This window comes from Acipenser ruthenus, chromosome 43 (assembly GCF_902713425.1).
Source record: "Acipenser ruthenus chromosome 43, fAciRut3.2 maternal haplotype, whole genome shotgun sequence".
In the NCBI taxonomy this organism is placed as follows: domain Eukaryota; kingdom Metazoa; phylum Chordata; class Actinopteri; order Acipenseriformes; family Acipenseridae; genus Acipenser; species Acipenser ruthenus.
The window spans coordinates 1974719-1996902 of record NC_081231.1 but is presented as its reverse complement, the minus strand read 5'-3'; the positions used below and the strand labels follow the sequence as shown (position 1 = coordinate 1996902).

General features: G+C 41.2%; 1 protein-coding gene across 4 annotated transcripts; it reads left to right on the top strand.

The window, feature by feature from the left end:
* Nucleotides 1–2200: 2200 nt before the first annotated feature.
* Nucleotides 2201–22182, top strand: LOC117967767 (galactose-3-O-sulfotransferase 3-like). 4 transcript variants are annotated; one of them, XM_059011786.1, is made up of 5 exons: nucleotides 2201–2704; nucleotides 10040–10089; nucleotides 14983–15150; nucleotides 17371–17458; nucleotides 18447–22182. In XM_059011786.1, exons 4-5 carry the CDS (start codon nucleotides 17376–17378, stop codon nucleotides 19621–19623), a joined length of 1260 nt encoding a protein of 419 aa, XP_058867769.1. In that variant the 5' UTR covers nucleotides 2201–2704; nucleotides 10040–10089; nucleotides 14983–15150; nucleotides 17371–17375; the 3' UTR covers nucleotides 19624–22182. The 4 variants fall into 4 exon arrangements, with proteins under 4 accessions (XP_058867769.1, XP_058867767.1, XP_058867770.1 ...); XM_059011784.1 differs by lacking the exon at nucleotides 10040–10089; XM_059011787.1 differs by lacking the exon at nucleotides 14983–15150.
* The last annotated feature ends 2 nt before the right edge of the window (nucleotides 22183–22184 follow it).

Below are 22184 nucleotides of genomic sequence, written 5' to 3'. Positions count from 1 at the left end.
AAATTGCAGCTGTCATTGAACACAATGAAAGCCTGTTGTGTTTCCAGACCAGTAAAGGTTACATTGTCCTGTATTTCCGAACAAAACAAATGGGCTATACATTTTTCAGCCATTGCATCTGTCCAGCTGTCTATCCATCAGAAATGCAATGTTGATCGCTTACCAACAAGCATAGAACAAGTTGTGTATGAGATTTCAACTGAGTATCCTTTTATTTTCACTTCCAAAACATCAAAACTTAAAACTGTCTTACAAAAAACTCTATCTGTAATCTCTCGTTTTAATGTGTGTTCATTGATCTTCAGAATTGTCATTAATTGCCATCAGCCATCATAAAAAATTAAAAGGACTTGACAAAGTTAACCCGAACTAAAACTTTAAGCGCAGCCCAGAAACCAGGACGGAGAACACAGCTGGGAATTAAATGGACTTGGGACAGTGGGAATCAGACAAGCTTAGATGGGCTGAATGGTCTTAAATAGTACAAAGTGCGCAGCTGTCTATTAAGCAAAACAAATGTTCGACTGTGTCTCATTTTTGAAGATCCGTCTCTGGGTCTATTTAAGAGCCCTCAGTCCTGGGGAACCCGACCCAATCTGTTCTGAGATCTGACCCACTTTCTTTTTCTCTAGTTTCTTGTCTTGCATATAATTACAGCCTCTCTCTGTCCACTTAATCAAGGGAAACAGGATAGGTGGAAAAAGAACTCTCCCACAACTTGAGAAAGCATCGGAATCAACTCTATCCCTTACAGACTGGAAAACACAAGGCATTGCTAATAAAGGAGTATCATATCACTAACCATTTATAGACACTATTCTCAAATCCCACCGGGACCCCATTAGAATCCCTGTCTATCACCCCCACAAAAACCATTAGCCGACCACAGCGTTACCAGCAGTGCCCACAGCGGATTGGAGCACATAATTGCCCAGTTCAGAATATCTTCCTGAGTCTATAGCATAGAGTCTGTCTGCTACTGATTTACCTGGCATGCAAGTGAGGTCAGAATGCTGGTCTGTGTTGGGGAGTAACTCATTACTGTAATCAGACTACATTTTTCAGTAACTTCAACTCTATAATATTGAAGTGGGGGTATGGGGTAACAATAGTGCCATTGCTAATAAGAGGTAAGAAATTGATTTAAAATCTTTAGGTGTCTCTTCTGTAATACTTAAAACTAAAAGCACAACACAATGGGGGTGCACTGGTATATATTTAAAACTACAGCCAGTCACACCTGATGCGTCTGTACAGTCGAGACTGGATCTGTCATTTGAATCTTTTCATGAGCTTCTCCCAGACAAGCAGCAAAGACAGAACAGCGTGCGCACAGACAGCTCCCAGCCCAGCTATACACCCAGAAATCGGCGACCAGGTGTCGGCTGCTGTAGGATTGTGGTCGGACGATGGCGGTAAGCTGCTCATAGACCCCTGTTGAATTCAGAGAGACAGCACAGTAACAGACTCTATATTTAGTGACAGTACGCAACTTACCCATGTCGAAACAGCACCACGAATTGCGGTGGGTATGAGAAGGGGTAGGGAGTCGCCTGACTATATTTCATTACGTTAAACTTTATTTATAATAAGTAGGTTTTTACTGTTACATACTGTACACGTGATTTGATTTTGTGGTTATTACTGATATATCTATCTGGGCACACATCAAGAGAATTGAAAATGAGCCTAATAAAAACGAATAAAATAAAATCAAACACAACAAACGAACAGTATTTATAGCAAGGTCAAGAATCAAACGTCCTTATTCAGTCCTTTATGTCAAAACGGTGTGTTGTTTTCAGTTCTCGTATGCCTGCTTAAGTTACAATCCTTAATTTTGAGTTTATGCTACGTTGACGTCTGTTGTTTATTGTACCGGTACATTTATATTTGGAAAAAAATGTCCCTTATAATAAGAAAATAAAATATATTTTTTTCAGAATTGTAGGTGTCCCCAGCAAATTATCATTATTAATAAATGTTTAACATATTTTCAACATTGATTTGTAGACAGAACAAGTCACTTACTGCTTCTCTCGTATATGTAACATCATTACGTGAAGGAATTGCCAGCAGTGGCCCGTGCATTTGAGCAGAAAGAGAGGGGGAGAGGGGGAGAGGGGGAGAGGGGGTGAGGGGGTGGGGGTGGAATAATTCATGAATAATACACAATCAGAACCGCTTCTCTGTGAAAGCAGCCAGCTGGGGGGTTTGCAACATGGCGCCAGTCCGTGCATTTTAATAAAAACGCGTTGCTATTTAAATTAGGGAAGGGAAACAAAATACAATACTTGGTCATCGCCGCTTCCGAATGACAGTTGCGTCCAGTCCGAGTAACACAGCACAGGTGCAGGCTGAGGTAGCACCACCACAGGTATTGTCCCCTGTGCGTGCCAGCCGCTTCCACTGACCCTCATACTGACCGAGGAAAAACCATGACAGCAAAGCTGGTCCTGCGACGCGGCTTCCAGTGAGAGCCAACACTGGGGCAGATACCGCGGCTTTCCCGTGAACGATGTAGCAGTCCGGACTGGTCCTTTCTTTCTTTTCTTTCTTTCTGTCTTTTATTTATCTATTTATTTATTATTAGTATTAATAAATTCGCTCCTTCTCAACGAAGACCGCAATATTACTATAGGCTAGCAGTAGAAGACTACTACCAAATACAGCACTGAACCCCATTCGCACAGAGGATAAAGCGGTAAGGATTATTATTATTATTATTATTATTATTATTATTATTATTATTATTATTATTATTATTGGTGTTTGCTGTTGCCGCGGTCTCTGGACTTTATTTGAGCGGATATTGCGGTTATAATTTTCTCCCGCAGGACTATTAAAGATTAATTTCAAATCCCAGTCGTGATGGATTCTGTACAGCCTAGAATACAACCAGGGGGCCGGTCTGTGTGCTGAGACTGCCCGAGCTGCGTGAAGGTTACCGCTGTCTGTGGGGGTCGCGTCTCTTAGCAGGTGTATTACCCGCGAGTTGTATTTGTAATAGAAATTGCTTCGGTTCTTAAAATGCACATACATTAGCTAATCATATGTGTATCCATACCGGCGCTGAACTGTGTTATGTAATAATGTATTGATTTCTCCTGACTGAAGGTAAACGTTTTTTTTTTTTGTTTTTTTTTTTAAATATCCGTCTACTTTTCTCGCTAGCATTAGGCTACATTTTGACTTGAGCAACACCGCTCGCTTTCTGTACTGTAGGTTAATATATATATATATATATATATATATATATATATATATATATATATATATATATATATATATATATATATATATATATTTCCCATGGTATGCATTGGGCATGTATTTTTTGGAATGCATTTCCACACCTCTCTGTGCTAACCTGTGTGTAACCATGCTGGCACTGTGCTTTATACACCTTCCTATGCTTTTACTAAGCCTGCACTACATAAGGATATTATTATTATTATTATTTATTTATTTCTTAGCAGACGCCCTTATCCAGGGCGACTTACAATTGTTACAAGATATCACATTATACATTATTTCCCATTATACAGATATCACATTATTTTTACATACAATTGCACATTTATACAGTTGGGTTTTTACTGGAGCAATTCAGGTAAAGTACCTTGCTCAAGGGTACAGCAGCAGTGTCCCATACCAGGAATTAAACCCACAACCCTCCGGTCAAGAGTCCAGAGCCCTAACCACTACGCCACACTGCTGCACAAGTAATATTACACTACTAAAGACTTTAAAAGACCAGTTGACAATGTCCCAATGTCCCAATGTTTCGCAGTATTATAAATGCTATATAACAAAATAATAAATGTCCACCCAACTGTACATAAGACTGCAGTTCTTTCAAGCACTTTTTAGTGACACATATCTATGCTTTATCAGTTTCAGCAGATGTAATTACAGCCTCATGTGAACAGCTGCCTGTACATTATCTCATTAATCATATCAGTCTTTTAATAGTGCTTTGTGAAAATGGCAACAGGTCTTAAGTGGAGCCTTTTGTGTGCAGTAGGGTGTGATTTGTTTGTCATTATTAGATATGAAGGATTTGAAGATTTTGTTTAGTTTGTTATTGGTTTATACATGCCAAGGAGTTGACATAATTAACCCAAACCCAGTACTTTAAGTGCAGAACCAGAGGGCACAGTTGGAAATGAAGTGGAGACTCAGGACAGAGGCAAGGAGACGCTTCTTCACACAGAGAGTGGTGAGGGGATGGAATGGGTTACCTAGCCATGTTGCTGAGGCAGAACCACTGGGATCCTTTAAGACCCGACTTGACAAAGTTCTGAGATCAATCAGCTGCTAGGAACCGGACGAGCGCTGATGGGCTGAACAGCCTCCTCTCGTTCTCTTATGTATTTAATCGCTTTCTCCTCATTGCTCAATTTTCTTGACTTTAAACACCCTTTTGTCTTCCTCCTCATAAAGAACAAAAAGATGATCAGTTGTTTTGTACATCCTGTCCGGGGTCTGCTGTATTTATTAACTGCAGGGGATACATGCTGCCTCCACATCTCACAGCGGCTGCATGACAAATCGAAATGCTTTCCACTTGACAACAGCAGCCTTTCACAAGGGGTACGATAGGAGCGACTCCAGGATTGACTGTGACAAGAAACGAGAAAACAAGTGACCCTTTTCCTGATGGTCATTTGGGTAACGTTTCAAACTTCGCTGGGTCTTGCACAAAACTCTTCCTCGTTCTTGTATGGTGCTGCACTGTGTTTTGGATCCAGTACCGTTCACAATCTGTGTTGTGAAGCCTGCATTTTAAAAATCCTGGGCCACAATCAGGCCTGTATAATCGCATCCTGGTTTTTCAGAAGTGTTTGTCGGAACGTTGCAATCTGCAGCAACATTTTTCTTTTTCTTGTACGGTGAAATCCATCGCTTTGTCTGCAAGGATAATGCAAGGTTGTTTTTTTTTCCACTGATTTTTTTACTTCATGGAAACATAATTGATGCATGAGCACTATGGCAACTTGAAATGCATCAAGGGATATTCTCATTTTTCATCCCTGGAGGATTAAATGAATTGGTATTATGAGAAGTCATTTACAATAAGTGATTTATCCGGGACCATGTCGAAATTGTGTAGCATCAGGAAAAGTGTTTAATCCAAGTTCGTCTAAATAAGAATTGACTGTAATTGAGAACAATGGTCACACGTTGCGTGTTACACCCGTGTACCGTGTAATGTATCTATGCATTGTGAAATGATTCATGCTGAAGTCCAGAAATAGGACTGGTATTAAACCCTAAAGGCTTGAACTTTACTGTGGGTGACCCACTTATAACTCTGCATAGAAATCTGCAATGACTCATAACTCCCAGCTAAAAACAAAAGCTTGTCTTCATGAAGTACTGTATGCTGAAATGCTGCCTGTGTATTTGTCATGATGTGGTAAAGCCCCTGAAACATATACATTATGCATCAATCCCTTTTTTCGATTTCTGTTGAATGGTCTCTCGCCTATGAAGTGCGGAGTCAGGATTGGCAGCAAACTAGTTCAAATGATTGGTCTCTCTGAATTTATAAATAGACATGTTCAGAACCGCCACCAGTGATGGAAAAAAGAAATGATTCACGGAACTGAAGGGAGGATTTAAAAGCCAATTTTTCCTCCCTCAGACCCCTTGCTTACTAAATACTCTGGTATCTCTGAATAGATTACTGTTTCCTCTTTAAAAAAATATGCTAGATATTTTAATGAGCAAGACGTTTCCAGAAATGTTCTCCTTTTTAAGAACATAAGAACATAAGAAAGTTTACAAACGAGAGGAGGCCATTCGGCCCATCTTGCTTGTTTGGTTGTTAGTAGCTTATTGATCCCAGAATCTTATCAAGCAGCTTCTTGAAGGATCCCAGGGTGTCAGCTTCAAAAACATTACTGGGGAGCTGGTTCCAGACTCCCACAATTCTCTGTGTAAAAAAGTGCCTCCTATTTTTTGTTCTGAATGCCCCTTTGTCTAATCTCCATTTGTGACCCCTGGTCCTTGTTTCTTTTTTCAGGTCGAAAAAGTCCCCTGGGTCGACATTGTCAATACCTTTAAGAATTTTGAATGCTTGAATCAGATCGCTGTGTAGTCTTCTTTGTTCAAGACTGAATAGATTCAATTCTTTTACCCTGTCTGCATACGACATGCCTTTTAAATAATTCTGGTCGCTCTTCTTTGCACTCTTTCTAGAGCAGCAATATCCTTGTTGTAACGAGGTGACCAGAACTGAATATTCTAGATAAGGTCTTACTAATGCATTGTAAAGTTTTAACATTACTTCCCTTGATTTAAATTCAACACGTTTCACTATATATCTGAGCATCTTGTTGACATTTTTTATAGCTTCCCCACTTTTTCTAGGAAAGCAGCACAGCTGGGGATGGGGAGTTGCTGGATAACTTCACTCAGACGACTTGCTCACTAAATATCTTGGTATCTCTGAATAGATAAAGATCTCCTCTTTTAACAATATGATTTTAATGAGCAGTCTGTCCCACACGTGCAGTGGTACCCATCTTGGGGTCTTGAGAACACTTAGAGTTATTCCACATACTGTAAATATTTGCCACCAAAATATTTGGTGAATCACACCCATAAAACCTATTTTGCTGCAGATATGTTGGCGACCTGCTGCAATATCAAAGTATGTATTGTTAGTGAAATTTGATATTTGTGCCAAAAATGTTTGCGTTTCTTTTTTCATATGTGAAAAACACATAATAAAAAGCTCGCAAATATTTATGGGTTTACAAATCATTTTAATATACTTCACCATCATACAAACAACTACCCAATGCCAGTCTTAAGTAGGATGGATCAGATTTACAATAATTGCCTTTTCCTATTCTTTACTGTTCTGTACACACTGCTCTTCAGCTCTGGCCAAAAGTTTTGCATCACCCTGTAGAATGAACTCATTTAGTTTCATAAAGTCAAATGCAAGCTGCCGAATAACGTTACGTTAACATATTGAATTACGCACCCTCTTTGGAGTTTTCCGTATACTAAATGTGATTGAAAAAAATGTGACATTTCAAAATCTAACATGAAATACTGTACGACTATTATGGATTCCGCTAGTTCCTTTGATTACATGATGTTAAATAGAAGATCTAATACAGTTTTTGTCTCAATCCTACAATTCTAGGTGATGCAAAACTTTTGGCACCAGTGGGACATGCTGCCTTCATACAGAGAGCTCTAGTTTTGAATTTACAGCAGTGGCAGCAGGGGAGGGATGTTAGTGACAAGCTTGTTATTGATTTCAGCCCGGCTGAAGTTAGGACTAGAGATTTTCTGATGCAGAAGGTTTAAATTCCATTTAGGGGCTCTGTTCCCCTCCGAATAAGTAGATGCCTTCACAGCTGAGGAGAGGAGATCATGTTGTGGTTTGTATTGTGTGGAACTAAAATAGATTCATCAGAGTGGGGATTCAAAAAGGTTTGCAAAAGTTTTCTTTATTATATTAAGTAGAACTCTAAGTGGCGACTCAGGACAGAAGGAAGGAGACCCTTCATCTCACAGAGAGTGGTGAGGGGATGGAATGGGTCACCTGGTCACGTCGCTGAGGCAGAGTCACTGAGACCCGTTAAGACCCGACTTGACAAGTTCTGAGATCAATCAGCAGCAGCGAGGAACATAAAAACAGAAGAAAGGTTCGTCAAGGCTCGTCCCTTGTTAGCACACTCGTTTAAAAGCATTTTTTTTAAATGTTCCCAGTGTTTTAGATGCTTCACCTGGTAGGCTGTTCCATGCATTTGTAACTCTCTGTGTTGCAAAGTGCTTCCTACCTTCTGTTCTAAACTCTACTCAGCGTCTATTCATGCCCTCTTGCTCTTCTCTCTGTGCTGAATTTGAAGCAATGTCCTGGGTTATTGAAGCAGTGTCCTGGGTTATTGAAGCAGTGTCCTGGGTTATTGAAGCAGTGTCCTGGGTTATTGAAGCAGTGTCCTGGGTTATTGAAGCAGTGTCCTGGGTTATTGAAGCAATGTCCTGGGTAATTGAAGCAGTGTCCTGGGTAATTGAAGCAGTGTCCTGGGTAATTGAAGCAGTGTCCTGGGTTATTGAAGCAGTGTCCTGGGTTATTGAAGCAGTGTCCTGGGTTATTGAAGCAATGTCCTGGGTTATTGAAGCAGTGTCCTGGGTTATTGAAGCAGTGTCCTGGGTTATTGAAGCAGTGTCCTGGGTTATTGAAGCAGTGTCCTGGGTTATTGAAGCAGTGTCCTGGGTAATTGAAGCAGTGTCCTGGGTAATTGAAGCAGTGTCCTGGGTTATTGAAGCAGTGTCCTGGGTTATTGAAGCAGTGTCCTGGGTTATTGAAGCAGTGTCCTTGGTTATTGAAGCAGTGTCCTGGGTTATTGAAGCAGTGTCCTGGGTTATTGAAGCAGTGTCCTGGGTTATTGAAGCAGTGTCCTGGGTTATTGAAGCAGTGTCCTGGGTTATTGAAGCAGTGTCCTGGGTTATTGAAGCAGTGTCCTGGGTTATTGAAGCAGTGTCCTTGGTTATTGAAGCAGTGTCCTGGGTTATTGAAGCAGTGTCCTTGGTTATTGAAGCAGTGTCCTGGGTAATTGAAGCAGTGTCCTGGGTTATTGAAGCAGTGTCCTGGGTTATTGAAGCAGTGTCCTGGGCTATTGAAGCAGTGTCCTGGGTTATTGAAGCAGTGTCCTGGGTTATTGAAGTGTCCTGGATTCACCATCTAGGTGAATGAAGCCAGCCAGTCGGGGGGATTCTGTGAAGGGCAGCAGGGGGGGTTAAGCGCTCCCTCTTAGTCATCGTTTTCTCCTGGAGGTGACTCTGTGTAACCGGGGCCTGGCGTCTTGTGCCAATGCAGAGTGGTAGAGGCCCAGTGCTGGTGGTGTCTCAGCAGAGTCGATGTAGGGCAGTTATACAAGTGAGCCTGGAGCAGCAGCAATGAGACGTGCTTTCTCAAACCTGAAGGATTCACTTCGCTGTGGTTAGAACCTGGCCTGTGGATGCTTTAGGGCCCCCCGCTGGTGATGAAATCCACACAAGTGACCAGCAAATTGACATTAAAACCAGCATCGCTAGTAATCCCATTATAATCTTAACTCTGGAGTCTCCAGCTGTCTGCCATCCTCCTGTTTCTTATCCAGCTGTTTATTTTTTAATTTTTTAATTTTTTTTACATTAACAGTGCCCAGTTATTTTCCCCCTGATTTTCTCCCCAATTTAGATTCCCCAGTTATTTTTCCCCTCACCGCAGCGATTCTCCCACACAGCTCAGGAGAACCGAAGGATCAGCGGGCGTCTTCTGATCCCACGACCGAACCAGCTTCCTTTTCTACACCCAGGAACTCGAGTGAGGATGTTAGCGAGCTACCAACCTCTGGAGGTCAAGCCCTGCAGGTGTCCGCTCTGAGCTCACTGGACGCCTGGCCAGCAGGGTCCCTTGTAGCACGATGAGGAGAAACAGTCCCTGCCGGTTTTGCCTCCCTAAACCCCGGGCACGCCAGAGCCAATGCGACGCTCCCTTTGGAAATCCCCAGCAAAGACCAGCGAAAATATCTAGCATATTTTTTAAAGAGGAGACAATGATCTATTCAGAGATACCAGAGTATTTAGTAAGAAAACTCCCCTGACTGTATGACTCTCCCTGCACACCCATGCTTATCCAAGGGGAGACACTCAGACCCTCTTGTTAGGGATTTGAACCCCTTTGTAGCCTCCATCAGTTCGATTCCCCTATTGGTCTTTGGGTAGCCACCATCGGCAATGTTTGAATTTTGAATTCACGCTGTGCTTCCCTTCTTAGCTGTGGCATTCCATCATTAAACAGCACTACCTTCACATAGAGACAGTCAAGCCCTTTGCTAACCAGCCAGACCTTGCCTCTGTTGACTTACACAGCTTGATTGACAGGCTGTTTGCTTTGAAGAGAGTGGCTTTGATTGGTGTTGCAGCTGTCACTCTCTCACACACCTGCCCACGTTCCCAGATCTCCTGCACTCCTTTTATTTTGGCCGAGCAAAAAACTCTCTGTTTCTATTTTTCTATTTCACAGGACACTGACAAAATTATTCTGCGATACGGACAACGTGAGATACAGCACAGGTAAAGCAATGAGCTTCTTATCAACACAGCAGGGGGTTCTGGAATGCTTTCATGCAATCATAATGAAATGCAGCATCTACTCCCAAGTCTGCTTTACCTTTCAATCTAGACCCCAGAATTCATCACCTCCAGCAAATACAAGCGATTATGGGTATGTTTTTTTTTTTTTTTTTTTACAAGCAGGAGGCTAGTAAATGACTAAGAATCGATCACATGTATTTGAAGCTAATTGCCTTGCAGTTCACAGCAGGGCACTAAATGGTCATTTACTAAACAAGGGACAGTTCAGCTCCTTTGTAATGTCAATGGCAAATAGAACTGAAGAGCAGCTTCTGAACTTCCGGCTTACAAAAGGGTCCCCTAGTAAAATCACAGCAAGGTGTGATAAAGCACAGTGAAAGCATGGCAAAGCATAGGCAAGCATTGTAAAGCACAGAGAGGTGTGGTAAAGCATAGGCAAGCATTGTAAAGCACAGAGAGGTATGGTAAAGCATAGGGAAGCATTGTGAAGCACAGAGAGGTATGGTAAAGCATAGGCAAGCATTGTAAAACACAGATAGGTATGGTAAAGCTTAGGGAAAGCTGAGCGATTCAGACACCCAAAGTTCATCACAAGAATCTTGTACCGTCAGAGACGGGGTTAACTGCACATATTAATCATATTATAAATAGTGTTTTATTTAAAAAGAATAATAACACAGTCCCCAGATCATGCCTCTGTCCGTGTCTTTAGAATCTGACAGCTGGTACTCTGCATGAGACGACACGAGCCAAATAAGATGTACTGCTCTGAAATGTGGCCAAAATATACTACTACTACTACTACTACTACTAATAATAATAATAATAATAATAATAATAATATGTCTGTAGGCACAAAACACGAATGACCTTTTATCGTCTTATATGACCATATCAATATTGATATTAATCTTCGGTTTAGTGGAAAAACTATTCTGCTGGAGAGAGAGAGAGAGAGAGAGAGAGAGAGAGAGAGAGAGAGAGAGAGAGAGAGAGAGAGAGAGAGAGAGAGGAAATTGATTTTTTTTCCCAAGGGAATGATGAAGCGAATTCCATCCCGCCACAGTGCTCTCTGTGTTTAAAAAAGGAATTTGCTTTCTAATCCAAGCGAAATCTGGGCTTGAACTTCTAAAACCAAGATTATTGTCCGATCTTGGAAGCGATTCTTATTTTTCATTTTAAAAAGCTGTCAATGACTCATCTGTTTTGCTGTTGTAAGCGTTCAAAGGCATCTAAGATAAAATCCTTTGCCTTATTAGCACTGGTGATACTATTTCCCCCTTTTTGCTGGTGTTTAAAACTACATTTTTACTTTTTTCCTCATAAACAATGCTATAGAAATGTGCTACTCCTTCCTGGTACAAAACCACTTCCTTTGCTGCAATCATGTGACTTTTCACACAGGAAGTTATATGATTCCAGGAAGAAATATTTCATCAGAGGATCCTCAGAGCTGCCTGATAATCGCATAGTACCAAAGCTTAAAAATGCTTTAAATCCAAAACGTCCAGCAGACGGAATAAGTGTCCATTAATTTTCTCCTGCCTTGTCCCTCTTAGCATACCAGAATTCATTTCCTGCGGCACCATTTTAGTGCATGCAAGGACTGAATGTGTGTCGTCATCGTTTGAATATACAATTAGTCACGGAACCGCATTATGCAGCAAAGCACTCACACTGAAGGACTTGTGAATGGGAAGTTTTTTTTAAACTTTCTGACGATTGGATAGAAAGTGGGTTACTTGTTTACTGTCAAAGTGAGTTCCAGTATCACAGAAGGGCATCTAGTCTGCTCTACCACCTGCGTGCTAAACATGCTTTCACTTCTCAAAATACACTTTCTAGTAGTTCTTCTGCTACACACAACAACAAATGAAACCTGTCTTTTAGAAATTCAGGATCGCTGCAAAGCCATGAATCAAGCTGAGATTGATATTACAACCAGTGCTATTGGATAACTACTGACTGCAGACCCAGTAACATTGTGTAGCTTTGTTTTATTTCAATAACCATATTTATTTTAAACAATGTTATTTACAATTATGGAGGATATAACTGTTACTCTGTGAATGTTTTGTTTTATTTAGGCAATTTCAAGTTATTAATAAAAGATCATTTTAAAGTATTATTATTATTATTATTATTATTATTATTATTATTATTATTATTATTATTAAAATGGCAATGAAAAACATCCCTTTATAACTGATAATTGTAAATACAGTAAGGTCAGTAATAAACAGACTCCATTGTGATTGAGCAGTTGGTTCAAACAATTTAACAACAATACTGGACTAAATAATAATAATAATAATAATAATAATAATAATAATAATAATAATAATAATAATAATAATAATAATAATAGTAATAAGCGTCATTAATAAAACAAATTTAAATGAGATGGATGCAGTAATTGTATCAATGAAATATGCGATTAAAACCAAGATTTTTAATCGCTTGACAGCACTAATTTCAACACATTATAATTAACAGCTTGAGATATTTAAAGAAAAGCAGTTCTTTTTTTTCCACAACAAGCGTAGATTAATGTCCGATCAAAGTACTGGAGCAGCACACAGACTAATCCCAGGGCTAGTGAAATGAGCTGCAAACACACAGGTAACATTGAAATGCAGTCAAACCTGAATATAATATTGAGTTGCGCATGACTGGCCTCGGATAGCCGTGTCACTTGAACCCCCTCAGTTCCCAGTTCATGAAACGGATTAGCTCAACCAGGACCGGTCCGCCTCGAATGGAAAGCGGGTCTCCATGGAGACCCATCCCAGTGAAGAGAGGGCCCAGTGCGGGTTTATATCTCCCTGTCTCTGTCGCTGTCATGTTTCACTAACTCCGTCTCGCAGCCGTCTTTATCGGCACATTTATCAGCACTTGGTTTATTATATTCCGCTCTCAGTGTGAGGGGCTAGCCACACAACAGGGATTTTGAAGCCTAGGGGTTTTAATATTTCCCAATTACGGGCGACTTTATCAGGACTGGAATGGGCTATATAATAAACTGAGCAAACTTCCCATACTGTATGTGTTTGGCATCACCTAGAATTTTAGCATTGAGACATAATTTTTTTTAAAAAATACAATAACATAATTTAGATATTTTATTTAACATCATGTAATCAAAGAAATTACAAAATGATATCGCAAAAAAAGTAATACAGCGGCGTGTATTTCAATGGGGCAGCAGTGTGGAGTAGTGGTGAGGGCTTTGGACTCTTGACCGGAGGGTCGTGGGTTCAATCCCCGGTGGGGACACTGCTGTTGTACCCTTGAGCAAGGTACTTTACCTAGATTGCTCCAGTTAAAACCCAACTGTATGAATGGGTAATTGTATGTAAAAATAATGTGATATCTTGTAACAATTGTAAGTCGCCCTGGATAAGGGCGTCTGCTAAGAAATAAATAATAATAATAATAATAATAATATGTTAACGTAACGTTATTCAGCAGCTTTCATTCGACTTTATGAAGCAAAATTGTTTAATTCTATCGGGGGATGCAAAACAACTAAATAAATAAATATTAAAACCGAGACGACTTCAGCTGGGATTTCTCTGTTGCATTTGGTTTCTCTTCAGCGTTATGAGAGGCATTGCAGGACACTGAAAGAGAAGCTGCAGTGCGCGGTACGGGTATCTCTGTAAGGCGATAGTGTTGTACTGCAGTGTGGGGATATTGAACAGTAATGGTCAGTGCTGCTGTCTTGAGTTTCGATCTGATGGTAAGGAATCCTTAATAATGCTTATCTGACAAAACCCTCAGCTCAGCTTACAGGACTCTAAGTATACGGTGACTGTGTTCAGGGTATAGACTGGGGATACAGACTCTGCTGTCTTTTTTAGAAGCTTTTTCATCTTTTTTTTTGCAGAAATGCATAGCAATGAGACGTTTCCTTGGGGACACTAAGCTGTACACTGCAGGCTTTGTCCTTGTACAGCTGCCTATTGTAAACTCCCTTCTCTGTAGGATATTCTGTAGTTCGTGTTATTTGATTGGACCATGTGGTATACAGCTATGGGCAGAGGTTTCGCATCCCCCTGTAGAATGAACTCCTTTTGCTTCATAAAGTTGAATGAAACCTGCTGAATAATGTTACCTTGTTAACATATTCAATCACATACTGTTTTGTAGTTGCCCATACACTTAATGAAAAATGTGACATTTCAGCAGTGTGGAGTAGTGGTTAGGGCTCTGGACTCTTGACTGGAGGGTCGTGGGTTCAATCCCAGGTGGGGGACACTGCTGCTGTACCCTTGAGCAAGGTACTTACCCTAGATTGCTCCAGTAAAAAACCCAACTGTATAAATGGGTAATTGTATGTAAAAAATAATGTAATTGCATGTAAAAATAATGTGATATCTTGTAACAATTGTAAGTCGCCCTGGATAAGGGCGTCTGCTAAGAAATAAATAATAATTTCGAAATCTAACATGAAATACTGTACTATGGCTTCTGGTAGACACTTGCAAAAGCATTGTGTAGTTTATTTGATTTTGTGATGTTAAATAAAAGATCTAAATTATGTTCATATCGTTTTTTTAATTATATCTCAATCCTAAAATTCTAGGTACTGTGGCTCCTCCTCCACGTGCCCCCACTATCTCTCCAAAGCTGTTAGATCTTTCCCCAGTCCTGGTAGACTGTTTGCAAGCGTGCTGCTCCCACAGCTTTACAGCAGGGAAGTCACATCACATGACCAGCCTAATCTCAAATTCAAGGAGATGCCAAATCCAATAGACTGGTCCTAATAAAGTGGTCGTTTTTATTGATAGCCATTGATGGCTAATGGATTTTTTTTAAATAGTCCAAATCCTATGGCATTCATTATTTATTTATTCATTTTTTTTACAGAAAAGGGACATCATAAGGCCATCCCATCAAAGAGCCACATCTTTGACTGGCCCTGATAGAGGGTTCCACAGTAGATATTGATTTTCTGACAGTTATCTTTGAATGAATTCCTGATTTGAACTGTCTGTGACCTGTGCCACACTAGCTTCCATTAGGAGCAGCTAAGAGGTAAGAAATGGATTTGAAAGCTGATGTTAGCCCTGCATTAGAGGGGGCAGTGATCACGATGCCAGGGTTGTAGGAGGTTAGAAAATGGATTTTGAAGGTTATGTTGGCGCTCCTTTTAAATGGGGACAAAGTTAAAGTTGCTTGCGCTGTAGGAGGTAATAAAATGGGTTTTAAATCTTAATGCCTTGTATTGTAATGGAACTGCTAAAGATTTTAACTGCCCAGTATTGAGTTGGAAATTAAGTGAAGACTTAGGGAAGGAGACACTTCTTCACACAGAGAGTGGGGAGGGGATGGAATGGGTCACCTAGCCATGCTGTTGAGGCAGAATCACTGGGATCCTTTAAGACCCGACTTGACAAAGTTCTGAGATCAATCAGCTGCTAGGAACCGGATGAGCACTGATGGGCTGAACAGCCTCCTCTCGTTCGCACCTTTTCTTATGTTCTTATTTGAACTTGAAAAGTGATCTGGGAGCTTGTCCAGCGAAAAAGCTCCCATATTGTAATGTAAAGTCAAACTGAACCAGAGTCTGTAAAGCACCTTTCTCTAGTCTTGCCTATAGCAAACCTTGTATTCATTCCAATGAATGCACTTCGTCAGGTATTGGATTACCAGCTGTTTAAATTGCTTTGCCATCGTTTGCAGTGTTGTATATCCCCAGTGTGGTTTCTTCTGTTCATTCAGAAGATCTTGTCTTGGAATGGCAACAAACAAACTTGGAAAACCGGCAAACACTGATCAAATACAGTGGCAAAGTGGTTTGTAGTGCACTGAGGTGCAGTGCTTAAGAACAACAATCCAACAACAGTTCCAATGGTGAAAACAAAGCTATTTTTGTTGCTTTAAATAAGAAGACTGACTATACATAGCAATGTGTAAAGCCAGTCAAAACCACAGGGTTCAGTCCTGAAATAATAACAACACACACTGTACACAGACACGCTCCCGAATCCCAACACAGAGTGCTCCTTGTGTAAGTGGTGATTTGGTCTGATACTGGCCAAACCAGATTTAGTCTTCTATGAATGATAAGGGTGACAATTAATAGACAGACAGATACAACATGACTAAAGCTCACGGTTACTTTCGGCTTTTGCCGTCCTTTAGAGGTCTTTCACAACCATAACAAAGGAACAGATCGCTCGGCCACATCCCCCAATATATCTTCAGTCACGCCCCCTTTGGTAGCGAGTGCAATCTCCTCCAATCCATGACTGACACATTGCAGTAAGGCGCTGACTTCTAGTATTGTGACTCCGCCCCCTTCATGGATACTCGTCTTCCAACTGACCCTGGAATGAACTGCCAAACCATCCAGTCCGGGGTGCTCTGTTCCTGTTATACAGCGCCCTCACTGGTCAGGAGGGAGATTGTTGATTAGGATTAATTCGCTCTCAGTCACAAATACACACTCCTAAAAAAGCAGAAACAGCGAAAGAACATTGGGGACTATTTTTTCCGAATATTTGTACAACCTAATTGTTTTGTAACAAAGTTGCATGTAAGTATATATCCATGCTCTTTCAACTAAAACCTAAAGACAGCTTCCCCTGAATATAATTGACTTTAGTTCATATGGTCAGAAAAATGCAAGAAAGGGGAGTAAAATGTGTCTTTCAGCTACATCGGCTTTATAGAAAGCTACCGAGATCCCTTTGGATCCAGAGGAGAGTTTGAAGGTATTATGTTGTTTTTCCCAGATTATTTGTGTGTGATTATTAATGTGTTTTGCATGTGAATTCTCATGATCAGCCTCTCTCTCTCTCTCTCTCTCTCTCTCTCTCTCTCTCTCTCTCTCTCTCTCTCTCTCTCTCTCTCTCTCTCTCTCGTCTAGTGCAGTACAGCTATGGCTAAAAGTTTTGCATCTAGAATTTTACAATTGAGAAATCATTTTTTAACCATATGAACATAACGTAGATCTTCTATTTAACATCATGTAAAGAAACTACAAAATGATATAGCAAAAGTCTACCGGAAGCCATAATAGTAGTACAGTAGTATTTCATGTTACATTTCGAAATGTCACGTTTTTCAATTCAGTTTTTCGTATAGTATATGGAAAACTACAAAGCGCTGGTGTGTAATTCAGTATGTTAACGTAACATTATTCAGCAGGTTTCTTTCGACTTCATGAAGCAAAAGGAGTTTATTCGATAGGGTGATGCTAAACTGTTGTCCACAGCTGTGGATTGACTGCGTGTTCCTCCCTCTCTGCAGTGAAGATGTCTCGGCTGAAGATCTTTCTGGTGCTTCTTGCTGTGAGCTGCCTCAGTTTGATGCTGCACCAAGGAGGGCATTTCAACTGGTAGGATCCCAACACACAGCCTTCCACCCACCTTCACCATCCACACACTACAGGGTGGCAGTGCAGGGGTGCACATTCGGCTAGGGTACCTCCTGTAGCGGCAGCAACATAAAATTTTGGCGGCAATTTTTTTTTATTTCTTAGCAACCGTAGCTGATTGTTTTTCATTGGGTGGGGCTGCTCACATGACCCACCACAAAACACTAAAAACTCATTGAAGAGAGGGGGAGGGGCTTGATTAGGGCGGGGCTTAATCATTTAGCACCAGTAGGCTCTCTGGTGCTAAACTTTCAAAAGAGTTTAGCAACAATTTTCTAAAAGATTTGCACCCCTGCCCTTGGGCATTATTACCATTACAGCATCAGAAAAATATTATTTTTTATTTATTTTTTATTTTGTTTATTGATTTTAATACATTTACAAAACCACCCATGCATCGAATACAGGAAAAATAATAATTGACCGTGTTGTTAAAAGATAATTTTGCAAGGTCTAATTTAGAACCTTTGTTCTAGTGCATTGTATTTAAATATGTGTATTGAATTGTCTTTAATATATATAATAATAACAATCAATAACAGATTGAATAAATCCATAAATCTTACCCGTTGTGCATTTCTCATTTGCTATATTGCTCTCAAATGTGCTGAACGAATCAATTGGTAAAAAATATGTTAGTAATTTGCAGCCATTAACAAAAATAACTGGGCCCTATTTAACAAGCAATTTTTATAAAACTACTGCCTGATTATTTTACAGGTCAGTAATGGGTTTAGATGTGATTTACCGTCACAGATTGTTACCGAGAGATTTTATCTAACCAGTTGCCAGAGGTATGCAAATGAGCTGTCCCCCCAACTTAAAGAAATCTCTGTCTGCAAGCCATGCTTTCAGTTAATGTTGCACTTGCTTGGTTACTAAAACCGCTAGCTTCTCTTATTAAAACCCCTGGATTTCCCCTCTCTCGCTCTCTCTCTCTCCTCCTCAGGAATGTCATGTCGTTCCACTTATCCTGTCCGTTTCACCGCTCCCCCCCTCCTCAGTCGACGAAGGCCAAGCACACCAGCATCGCCTTCCTGAAGACGCACAAGACGGCGAGCAGCACGGTGCAGAACATCCTGTTCCGCTTCGCGGAGCGTCACAACCTGACCGTGGCCCTCCCTCTCCAGGGCTACGACCACCAGTTCCGCTACCCCTGGAGCTTCTCGGTACGCTTCGTTCACCCGCACACCGTCCCTGCCCAGGTCATCACCAACCACATGCGCTTCAACCAGCAGGAGCTTCGCAAGCTCCTGCCCAACGACACCCTCTACCTCACCATCCTGCGAGAGCCAGCCACCATGTTCGAGTCTCTCTTCAGCTACTACAACCAGAACTGCGCCAGCTTCAAGCGGGTCCCCAACGGGTCCCTGGAGGCCTTCCTGGCGGAGCCTCAGCGCTATTACAAACCCGACGCGGGCAACTCCATGTTCGCCCACAACACTCTCCTCTTCGACCTCGGAGGGGAGAACGATCACAGCCCGGCGGACGACTCGTACATCACCGGCTTCATCAAGCAGATGGACGAGATCTTCTCCTTGGTCATGATCTCAGAGTACTTTGACGAGTCCCTCGTTCTCTTGCGGCGCCTGCTCTCCTGGGACCTGGAAGACATTCTCTACGTGAAGCTCAACATGCGTACCCCGGAATCCAAGCTGAAGATGAGCCCCGATTTACCCGGGAAGATCCGGAAGTGGAACTCCCTGGACGCCAAGCTCTACGACTACTTCAACGCCACCTTCTGGAAGAAGCTCCAAGCCCTGGGGCTGGATTGCGTGGAGAAGGAGGTGGATCTCCTAAGGCAAGCTCAGGACAGGCTGATCAGGGGCTGCTTTGGCGGCAGCCTCCCCCAGCTCCGCTCCTCATCCCAGATCAAGAACAAAGACCTCCGGCCCTGGCAGCCCAGCTCCAAAGTGGCCATCGTGGGCTACGACCTTCCGTACAACTCCACCCGCAATGCGGCCTCTGATCCCTGCCTCAAACTCATCATCCCTGAGGTCCAGTACACCCGGCTGCTGCTGAGAAGCCAGTCTCTGCGTTACCGGAAGAACTACCCCCTCCGAGCGCCACCGTCCGTGGGAGTGAGTGCCGGTTCTGTCAGGCATCTACCCAAGAGACCTATCTGATGGGCAGCCCCCTCTTTCTCCGGACCTTCTCAGGAGGGGTCCATGTTTCAAAAGCCAGCTCCTTGTGTTCTGTTTCCCCCACCTCCTCAATCATTAGCCTGTGGCATGCATACTGTGTTGCTTTTTATTCTTCAAACTGCATCTCTCTCTGTGCCACCCAAAAGCTTTCAAGTAAGTTAACTATCAAGTCGGTCAATAAAACTGCTTCCCGGACTGGGTTATGGGGGACTGGGTGTTACGAGAGCAAAAACTTCTCTCTGGAAGTAAAGCTAAGGATCCCTTCACCAAATCCTTAATATTTGAAATGTGTTAAAGGCAATTGGAAACTTGTTTCTTTATTAGACTTTAAGGGACGGAATTATGGTACGAAAATTCATTGAACAGTTATGGACAGTGCATTTCTTATTGTACATTTGACTCCAAGTACAGTAAACTTTTACTCACCCGAAACATGGTAGTCTGAATTTACCACGAGCCACAGTGAAATTCAAGCTGGCAGCAGCTTTAGAAACTTCAAGATCAGGTTTAAGTACCTAAAAAACGATCAGCTGTAATTTTCTAAGCTAAACAGACACAATCCATGCATTTGAGACACACACCCTGCTAATAAGACATATTACTGCAAGAGATTACGAGACACAGACATTGGTACAGAAGAGTACAAGACACGACAAACTCCAGATATCATATCCTCAGTAACCTTCTATAAGCTTGCCTTCACACTGAGTTAAAGAAAATACATAGACAAAGCCTAGCGACATGTAAAACAGAATAACTGCACATCATGTTGCAACGCAGCCAGCAATCCTAACAGACAGGCAGACAGCCAGGCAGGCAGACAGACTGAGCCCCAATTCAAATGGATTTGAGCTCCGCTGCTGATGGAAATGAACAGGTCTGATTTTAAACCAGTCTCAGCAGCAGATGGAAACGCAGCATGATGAAGCAATTGGGTTTGGATTGAGGAAGATGGCCGGTGTGGGTTTTATTTATTTATTTATTTATTTAAAGGGGGATTTGAAATTCCTTGAAACGCTATACTCATAGGTCAACAACGACTCATTACAGGGAGGTGATATCCGACACGATATCCTGTCTTAACGAAAAACCAAACCAGTGGCAACTACAGGAGCCATTCATTGGCCTGACTTACAACGTGCTGTCAGTTTTCATAAATGTTTTGCAGCTTTCCATCCAATATTTTTTTACTTGGTGTTTGTTACAAAGAAACAGCAGTTTAATTTGCATACTTGAAAAACTATGTTTCTCCCCAATTAAAGTTCATGGTGGTAACAACATTTTCCATCATTTCGTAGGTCTCAGATTTTATGAAAAACGCACACATTATGGTAAAGGTTCATTCGATTTTTTAAATGGTAATTTAAATGAAGCTGTTGTTGGAGAATATTTATCTGTCGCTCCTTGCAGATACTCCAGTGCTACACTTTCAGTGAATTTTATAGAAAATATGCTTTTGCAGCCAAAAAAAACACATCTCATACTGTAGGCAGAACTTTTATTAGTGTTCCAGAATTCGTCAGAATGCAAATTCGCTATTAATCTTTCAGGGGTCCTTGAGAGATACTTTATTAATGAATCTAGAATCTGCTTGCAGATGCCTCTTTAGAAGACTGCGTATGGATCACAGATTTTTATGGAGCGCTTGTAACCTGATGACACTGCACTGCAGTCAAGCGAAACATTGATTTAGTTGACTGATGAGCTAAGCACAAAGAAACCTAATAACTTCAATGACAAACGTTTCGACTAGAAGTCTTTCTCATTGTCTTCAAAACAATGACAAACTAAACCTGAATTTATTACATTACATTTACTTAGAGCCATATGTGTCTATTCTAACTCTGTGTTCAGCAGAACCACTGCACCAGCTTTGTACAGTTGCATTCACAGGGAATAGAAGCCAGCGAGCTTAATTTCTGTCTGTCTGCCCTGACGATATTTACTGGGAACATATTAGCAAGCATTTTTGTATCTGTTTTATTTTTATTACACACAGATACATTCTACAAAAACTGGATAGATAAAAATACTGAAAACGAAACTCCTTTTAATCCAGCGGCCGTTGGACAAAATAATAGAAACACCTGCCATAACATTGTCAATAGGGTGTAGGTTGGGTCAAGCCCTGATCTGATGATAAAGAATTTCAAAAACACGCTGAGAGTTATTTTCAAAATTTGCACCAAAAAAAAAAGGATTTGGAGTAAAATGTACTTCATGTTAATGTATGAATCTGCTTTTGTAAGTTTTCTGTTTTTGCAGCTCTGTTGTTGTTTAAGTAAATGCACACAGGATTTAAAAACATATTTACTAAGACTTCAAATTAACTCCTAACTGCAGTGCATATCTATATAGTACAAATAAAAAAATATTCAAAAGTATGTGCTACTGTAGAAACACTGCCTGGCCACTGTGTTGCTGTACCCACTATTGGGTTGGCCAGCATTTGTCCTGACGGTTTGGCACAGTAGTCATAAATGCATAGTTTTGTATTCACTGGCATTACCTTAATACAGGGCTCCCTAACCCTGTCCTGAGGG

Coding starts and splice junctions, on each gene's coding strand:
- LOC117967767 (XM_059011785.1), top strand. CDS start 17,376: ATGTCTCGGCTGAAGATCTTTCTGGTGCTTCTTGCTGTGAGCTGCCTC. Junction 17,459..18,446: donor CAAGGAGGGCATTTCAACTG/GTAGGATCCCAA, acceptor TCTCCTCCTCAG/GAATGTCATGTCGTTCCACT.